At 63.1% G+C, this 8,856-nt stretch overlaps 2 protein-coding genes across 3 annotated transcripts in view; both read left to right on the top strand.

The window, feature by feature from the left end:
• ints5 (integrator complex subunit 5) overlaps window positions 1–3,838 on the top strand; it is a 9,914-nt gene extending 6,076 nt beyond the window's left edge. Inside the window, exon 2 of the mRNA XM_043682581.1 lies at window positions 789–3,838. Coding sequence (XP_043538516.1) covers window positions 789–3,669 — 2,881 coding nt within the window. The 3' untranslated portion in view covers window positions 3,670–3,838. The remainder of the gene's footprint in view (window positions 1–788) is intronic.
• Window positions 3,839–7,643: 3,805 nt separating this feature from the next.
• The window catches only part of LOC122543797 (neutral alpha-glucosidase AB-like), a 20,612-nt gene continuing 19,399 nt past the window's right edge, over window positions 7,644–8,856 (top strand). For both annotated transcript variants that reach the window (XM_043682577.1, XM_043682579.1), the window contains exon 1: window positions 7,644–8,590. In XM_043682577.1, coding sequence (XP_043538512.1) covers window positions 8,535–8,590 — 56 coding nt within the window. In that variant the 5' untranslated portion in view covers window positions 7,644–8,534. The remainder of the gene's footprint in view (window positions 8,591–8,856) is intronic.

Raw genomic sequence — 8,856 nt, 5'->3', positions numbered from 1 at the left:
CCCACTCCCTCAGCACTGACCCTCCGACAGTGCCCGCTTCCTCAGCGCTGACCCTCTGACTGTGCCCACTCCCTCAGCGCTGACCCTCCGACAGTGCCCACTCCCTCAGCACTGACCCTCCGACAGTGCCCACTCCCTCAGCACTGACCCTCCGACAGTGCCCACTCCCTCAGCACTGTCCCTCCGACAGTGCCCGCTCCCTCAGCACTGTCCCTCCGACAGTGCCCACTCCCTCAGCACTGTCCCTCCGACAGTGCCCGCTCCCTCAGCACTGTCCCTCCGACAGTGCCCGCTTCCTCAGCGCTGACCCTCTGACTGTGCCCACTCCCTCAGCGCTGACCCTCCGACAGTGCCCACTCCCTCAGCACTGACCCTCCGACGTTGCGGCGCTCCTTCAGCACTGACCCTCCGAGAGTGCCCACTCCCTCAGCACTGACCCTCTGACAGTACCCGCTCCCTCAGCACTGACCCTCCGAGAGTGCCCACTCCCTCAGCACTGACCCTCCGACAGTGCGGCCCCCCCTGACAGTGCGGCCCCCCGACAGAGCGACCCCCCGACAGTGCAGAAAAGAGGCAGTGGGAGGCGTGGCTGGGGGTGGGGAAGGTTGAGGAGAATGTTTTGTTTGTGGAAGTGAGTTGTTGTGAAAAGGGAGGGAGAGAAACTGGAGGAGGAGGAAGCTGCGGTGAGGTGTGGTGTTGGGGGGATGACTCGGAGAGATCTCTCGGAGGGCAGGCATGGTATGTGATGGGCTGAATGGCCTGGTACTGATTTCCCCGTTCGGTTGCAGTTCGCAGGAGCTGCTGCAGGAGATGAAGGCGTTTATCAGCGGCATTGACCAGGTACACGGTCACAAGCTGTCGGTGAAGGAGCACGCCCGCTGCGGGATCTTGCTGCTCCGGAACCTGCCCCCAGCCCGGGCCGCAGTCCTCGAGCACCTGCGGGGGGTCTTCGACGAGTACGTGAGCGGCTACATCCTGGAGCTGAACCGGGAAGGGGCGGGCGGACCCCCAGGAATGTCTCAGCCGGGCCTGGACGACGTCACCCAGGAGATTCAGGGCGTGCTGTCTGAGTTTGTGCAGTCCAACCCCAAGGCCTGGGCTCCGCTGGTCTCGGCCTGGTCCATCGAGCTGATGGGGCAGCTCAGCAGTAAATATTCCAGCTGGCACCAGGTGCCACACACCAGCAGCCTGAACGAGCTGCTCCATCTCTGGATGTCATGCAAGGCCACCCGGGTGCTGATGGAGATCTATGTGCAGTGCCTGTCCTCTATGATCAGCAGCTGCCCAGACGCCTGCGTGGACGCCCTCCTGGACACTTCGGTGCAGCACTCACCACACTTTGACTGGGTGGTGGCTCACATCGGCTCCTCCTTCCCCAACACCATCATCAGCCGGGTGCTGTCCTGTGGCCTGAAGGATTTCTGTATGCACGGAGCCTCCTCTGTGATGGACCCCCTCTTCCCATCACTGGCAGACAAGCGGGTGCCCAAGATGGCGTCGGTCGTGGGCATTCTGGGCCACCTGGCCACTCGTCACTCGGACAGCATTAGGCAGGAGCTGCTGCTGATGTTCCAGGAGAGCCTGAGGCCTAGCCGGGAGCCCCAGCACAACGCCACGGTTCCCTTCCTGCTGCAGCTGGCTGCCATGTCCCCGGCGCTGCTGGGCACGGTCTCCGGTGAGCTGGTGGACTCTCTGACCCCTCCGGTGTTGGAGCAGCTCCAGCAGCAGTTTGCCGGGCTGAGCCGGGACGATGCCGATAACCTGCTGGGGCTGGTGGTGCACCTGATCTGCCAGGCCGGGCCCGGGGCCTACCACATCCTCCAGTTCCTGGTCAACACCGCCATGCCGGCCTCGGTCATCACCACGCCAGGCCTGGTGGTCAGGGATGGGGTCCGGGAGGCCTGTCACCGTATCATCCAGCTGCTCCTCCTCAACCTGCAGAAGCTGGTCTATAACCGTCCCCTGGGAGGCCCTGGGGAGAGCCAGACCCCTCGCACCGTCCCCTTCTTTGAGGAGCTGAAGTCCCGGGTCAGGGACCTGTGCCAGGAGACCCTGAGGCTGGAGCGGAAGAGGCATCTCTGGCAACACCAGCTGCTGGCCTTGCTCTGCGTCTACAGCGGGCAGAGCTGTGCCACTGAGGCTCTGGGCCACCTCCTGGTGCTGGCACGGAGCCCCGAGGAGCTGACCTTGGCCATCAGGCTGCACGACCAGCTCTCAGCCTCGGTGCCAGGGCTGCTGCAGGCCACTGTCAGGCGCTGCGTGGACGGGCTGCACTCCTCCAGCCTGCCTGAGACCCAGGCCGCCCAGCTCCTGACTAACCTGGCCCTGCTGCTGCAGCGGGACGGGGAGGAGAGGGAAGCTGAAGGGGAGGACGGCGAGCTGAGTGAGGAGGAAGGGTCCGCTCTCCCCTCCCCCTCCGCCATAGGTCGGGGCCTAGCTGAGGCCCTGTCCTCCCATGTGAGGGACCTGGGCCAGCTGCTGAGGCGCCCAGAGGCTCGGCTCTCTGAGGTGGCCGCCGCTCTGCTCTCGGCGGTGCCCCTTCCCCCTTCCCCGGGCCCCGCCCTGCTCTCGGGCCTAGCCCAGGCCGGAGTCTGTCACTTCCTGAGGGCCCTGAGGCACGGCCGGCATGGCTCAGCCCAGGACAGCTCCCGGTTGCTGGGCCGGCTCAGCTCAGTCTCTCCCAGCGCCCTGCGGGTCGTCCTGCAGCAGCTGGTCCGCTCTGCCACCCAGGAACCTGGCCTGTTCGGCGGGACCCCCTGGGGAAGCCCCAGGCCCCAGGAGCCCCTGGCCCCTGCTCCCGGAGACTCCCTGCTGGACGTGAACCGCCGCTTTGGCACTGCCGTCAACTTCGGGGGCAGCGTTTGGGCCGTCTTCCATGCTGGCATCATCGGGCGTGGTCTGAAACCCTCAGCCTCCTTAGTCTCCCCTTCGCCCTCCTCCCCAGGGCCTCTGGAAGCCTCTGAAAACCTATACCAGCTGCTGAGCCTGTTGGTGAGGTGTGGCAGCCAATGGAGGAGACCCCTAGCACAGCCTGAGGGTGGTCTGGCCGTGCCCCCCATTAACCCAGAGGCTGCCAAGGCTGTGGCCATGGCCCTGGTAGAGGAGCTGTGCCCAGATGTCACTAACAGCGAGCTGGCCTGGCCCACTGAGGACCATGCCCGCAACACTGTAGAACGGGATCTGCAAATCCGCAACCACTTTGAGGGGAACCCGCTGTTCTTCCCCCTGCTGCAGCTGGTGGCCCTGGGGAGGCCAGCTCTCTGTTACTGCTCGGTGCTGCTCCGGGGTCTTCTGGCCACCCTGATGGCCCACTGGGAGGCTTCCCGGGACAGCCTGACCACCAGCACCCGGTGGCAGCTCCAGGCTTCCTGCTGGCTGGTATCCTGTATGGGCGAGGGGCAGCTCCTGCCACCCGTGCTGAGTAACATGCACGAGATCTTCCACCTCCTCACCCCCTTCGAGGTGCACCTCCTGCTGCTCACCGTCTGGGATTACATGAAGGACAATGGCCCCCTGCCCCAGAAGTTCACCTTTGACCCCGAGCAAGGCCAGTTTTACCGGGACTTCACGCGGGACGGTGACACCAGCAAGTACCTGGACGTCCTGCACAGCATCCTCCACAAGAACATCGAGCAACTCGGCCACTTGTGTGGTCGCTTTCAGATCTGATCCGGGCTCTGCCATCGCCATTCGCCATCGCACAGGGCAGGGGCTGCGGGATTCCACAGAGAGGACCATTCACTGACACATCACCAACGGGATCACCCGACACACACCGTCCCCGAACACCCGATCACCCGATCACCCGACACACACCGTCCCCGAACACCCGATCACCCGACACACACCGTCCCCGAACACCCGATCACCCGATCACCCGACACACACCGTCCCCGAACACCCGATCACCCGATCACCCGACACACACCGTCCCCGAACACCCGATCACCCGACACACACCATCCCCACCCCCCGATCACCCGACACACACGGTCCCCGAACACCCGATCACCCGACACACACCATCCCCACCCCCCGATCACCCGACACACACGGTCCCCGAACACCCGATCACCCGACACACACCATCCCCACCCCCCGATCACCCGACACACACGGTCCCCGAACACCCGATCACCCGACACACACCATCCCCACCCCCCGATCACCCGACACACACGGTCCCCGAACACCCGATCACCCGACACACACCGTCCCCGAACACCCGATCACCCGATCACCCGACACACACCGTCCCCGAACACCCGATCACCCGACACACACCATCCCCACCCCCCGATCACCCGACACACACGGTCCCCGAACACCCGATCACCCGACACACACCATCCCCACCCCCCGATCACCCGACACACACGGTCCCCGAACACCCGATCACCCGACACACACCATCCCCACCCCCCGATCACCCGACACACACGGTCCCCGAACACCCGATCACCCGACACACACCATCCCCACCCCCCGATCACCCGACACACACGGTCCCCGAACACCCGATCACCCGACACACACCGTCCCCGAACACCCGATCACCCGATCACCCGACACACACCGTCCCCGAACACCCGATCACCCGACACACACCGTCCCCACCCCCCGATCACCCGACACACACGGTCCCCGAACACCCGATCACCCGACACACACCATCCCCACCCCCCGATCACCCGACACACACGGTCCCCGAACACCCGATCACCCGACACACACCATCCCCACCCCCCGATCACCCGACACACACGGTCCCCGAACACCCGATCACCCGACACACACCATCCCCACCCCCCGATCACCCGACACACACGGTCCCCGAACACCCGATCACCCGACACACACCGTCCCCGAACACCCGATCACCCGATCACCCGACACACACCGTCCCCGAACACCCGATCACCCGACACACACCGTCCCCACCCCCCGATCACCCGACACACACGGTCCCCGAACACCCGATCACCCGACACACACCATCCCCACCCCCCGATCACCCGACACACACGGTCCCCGAACACCCGATCACCCGACACACACCATCCCCACCCCCCGATCACCCGACACACACGGTCCCCGAACACCCGATCACCCGACACACACCATCCCCACCCCCCGATCACCCGACACACACGGTCCCCGAACACCCGATCACCCGACACACACCGTCCCCGAACACCCGATCACCCGATCACCCGACACACACCGTCCCCGAACACCCGATCACCCGACACACACCGTCCCCACCCCCCGATCACCCGACACACACGGTCCCCGAACACCCGATCACCCGACACACACCATCCCCACCCCCCGATCACCCGACACACACGGTCCCCGAACACCCGATCACCCGACACACACCATCCCCACCCCCCGATCACCCGACACACACGGTCCCCGAACACCCGATCACCCGACACACACCATCCCCACCCCCCGATCACCCGACACACACGGTCCCCGAACACCCGATCACCCGACACACACCGTCCCCGAACACCCGATCACCCGATCACCCGACACACACCGTCCCCGAACACCCGATCACCCGACACACACCGTCCCCACCCCCCGATCACCCGACACACACGGTCCCCGAACACCCGATCACCCGACACACACCATCCCCACCCCCCGATCACCCGACACACACGGTCCCCGAACACCCGATCACCCGACACACACCATCCCCACCCCCCGATCACCCGACACACACGGTCCCCGAACACCCGATCACCCGACACACACCATCCCCACCCCCCGATCACCCGACACACACGGTCCCCGAACACCCGATCACCCGACACACACCGTCCCCGAACACCCGATCACCCGATCACCCGACACACACCGTCCCCGAACACCCGATCACCCGACACACACCGTCCCCACCCCCCGATCACCCGACACACACGGTCCCCGAACACCCGATCACCCGACACACACCATCCCCACCCCCCGATCACCCGACACACACGGTCCCCGAACACCCGATCACCCGACACACACCATCCCCACCCCCCGATCACCCGACACACACGGTCCCCGAACACCCGATCACCCGACACACACCATCCCCACCCCCCGATCACCCGACACACACGGTCCCCGAACACCCGATCACCCGACACACACCGTCCCCGAACACCCGATCACCCGATCACCCGACACACACCGTCCCCGAACACCCGATCACCCGACACACACCGTCCCCACCCCCCGATCACCCGACACACACGGTCCCCGAACACCCGATCACCCGACACACACCATCCCCACCCCCCGATCACCCGACACACACGGTCCCCGAACACCCGATCACCCGACACACACCATCCCCACCCCCCGATCACCCGACACACACGGTCCCCGAACACCCGATCACCCGACACACACCATCCCCACCCCCCGATCACCCGACACACACGGTCCCCGAACACCCGATCACCCGACACACACCGTCCCCGAACACCCGATCACCCGATCACCCGACACACACCGTCCCCGAACACCCGATCACCCGACACACACCGTCCCCACCCCCCGATCACCCGACACACACGGTCCCCGAACACCCGATCACCCGACACACACCATCCCCACCCCCCGATCACCCGACACACACGGTCCCCGAACACCCGATCACCCGACACACACCATCCCCACCCCCCGATCACCCGACACACACGGTCCCCGAACACCCGATCACCCGACACACACCATCCCCACCCCCCGATCACCCGACACACACGGTCCCCGAACACCCGATCACCCGACACACACCGTCCCCGAACACCCGATCACCCGATCACCCGACACACACCGTCCCCGAACACCCGATCACCCGACACACACCGTCCCCACCCCCCGATCACCCGACACACACGGTCCCCGAACACCCGATCACCCGACACACACCATCCCCACCCCCCGATCACCCGACACACACGGTCCCCGAACACCCGATCACCCGACACACACCATCCCCACCCCCCGATCACCCGACACACACGGTCCCCGAACACCCGATCACCCGACACACACCATCCCCACCCCCCGATCACCCGACACACACGGTCCCCGAACACCCGATCACCCGACACACACCGTCCCCGAACACCCGATCACCCGATCACCCGACACACACCGTCCCCGAACACCCGATCACCCGACACACACCGTCCCCACCCCCCGATCACCCGACACACACGGTCCCCGAACACCCGATCACCCGACACACACCATCCCCACCCCCCGATCACCCGACACACACGGTCCCCGAACACCCGATCACCCGACACACACCATCCCCACCCCCCGATCACCCGACACACACGGTCCCCGAACACCCGATCACCCGACACACACCATCCCCACCCCCCGATCACCCGACACACACGGTCCCCGAACACCCGATCACCCGACACACACCGTCCCCGAACACCCGATCACCCGATCACCCGACACACACCGTCCCCGAACACCCGATCACCCGACACACACCGTCCCCACCCCCCGATCACCCGACACACACGGTCCCCGAACACCCGATCACCCGACACACACCATCCCCACCCCCCGATCACCCGACACACACGGTCCCCGAACACCCGATCACCCGCGATCACCTGACCGTACCCAACCCCCCGATCACCTGACCGTACCCAAACCCTGATCAGCTGGCATGTTCAGAGCAGTGATCTCCTGAAGACAATGATATTGAGCTGTTGCAGGTGACTTAGCCCACAGCAGTGATATGGGACAGTTCTCTGCACATTCCTGTTGTGTTGCGAGCTGTAATTTTAAAATATGCTGCATTCTCAGATTATCAACGACTAGCCCATATGATCCTGAAGGTGTCAGGGACAATGGGATCTTGCTGTGCCAAACGTTATTCTCTGCTCCTTGGGATATGCAGTGCCTCTGTGTTTTCTCTCTCTATCTCACATTCTTTCTCTCTCTCTCTCCCCTGTCTTTCAGTCTCTGACCCGTGCTGTTAACCCCACCATTTCCTCTTTCTCTTTGTTTCGCCCTGTCTCCATTTCTTTCTCATTCTCTCTCTCTCTTTTTGTTCTTTTTATCCTTCTCTCTGATTCTCTGTCTCATGCTCTCTCTTTCTCTCAGTCTCACGTTCTCACTTTCGGTCTCTTGCTGATTTCCCATTTGACTCCAGTAGCTCCCCACGTGAAGATGGACTAACCTACAACTGCCAGCAATTTGAGGTGAAGCCCACGAGGCTGGAGTACTCTTGTAAATAGAATATTGAAGTTTGTGAATATTAACCTTTCTGTTTTGTAAATTGTTCCCTCGAAGGTTTTTAAAGAGAAACGTTGAGAGTTGAAATAAATGTTAATGTGTGTGCTGCTGGTATTGAACACTCCAACCTGACCCTCTACTGGGAGACCATCCTAAAGTCAGTCAGTCCCGTGAGACATTACTTCACCATGAATGTTTAAAACTCTCTGCCCCAGAGGACACTCCACCTCAAGGGGCTATCAGTGCTCAGACACAGTATGTCCATAACGGATACATGCTTGTACAATGAGATAATTAATGATCAGGCTGAAAGGTGAGAACACGGCACTGTGCTAGGAGATCGGTTGTGATTCTATTGAATGACAGAGCATGCTCGAGGGGCTGAATGGCCACTAATAGGGAAGTAGCTCCCAGTTCCACATATACCGTGACTGCTACCTGCTCACTCACTCTATACCCCCTCCTCTCTCACTCTATACCCCCTCCTCTCTCATTCTATACCCCCTCCTCTCTCACTCTATACCCCCTCCTCTCTCACTCTATACCCCCTCCTCTCTCACTCTATCCCCCCATATCTCT

The sequence above is a fragment of the Chiloscyllium plagiosum genome, chromosome 45 (assembly GCF_004010195.1).
Source record: "Chiloscyllium plagiosum isolate BGI_BamShark_2017 chromosome 45, ASM401019v2, whole genome shotgun sequence".
Classification (NCBI taxonomy): Eukaryota; Metazoa; Chordata; class Chondrichthyes; order Orectolobiformes; family Hemiscylliidae; genus Chiloscyllium; species Chiloscyllium plagiosum.
This window is presented reverse-complemented; position numbering and strand designations above follow the sequence as displayed.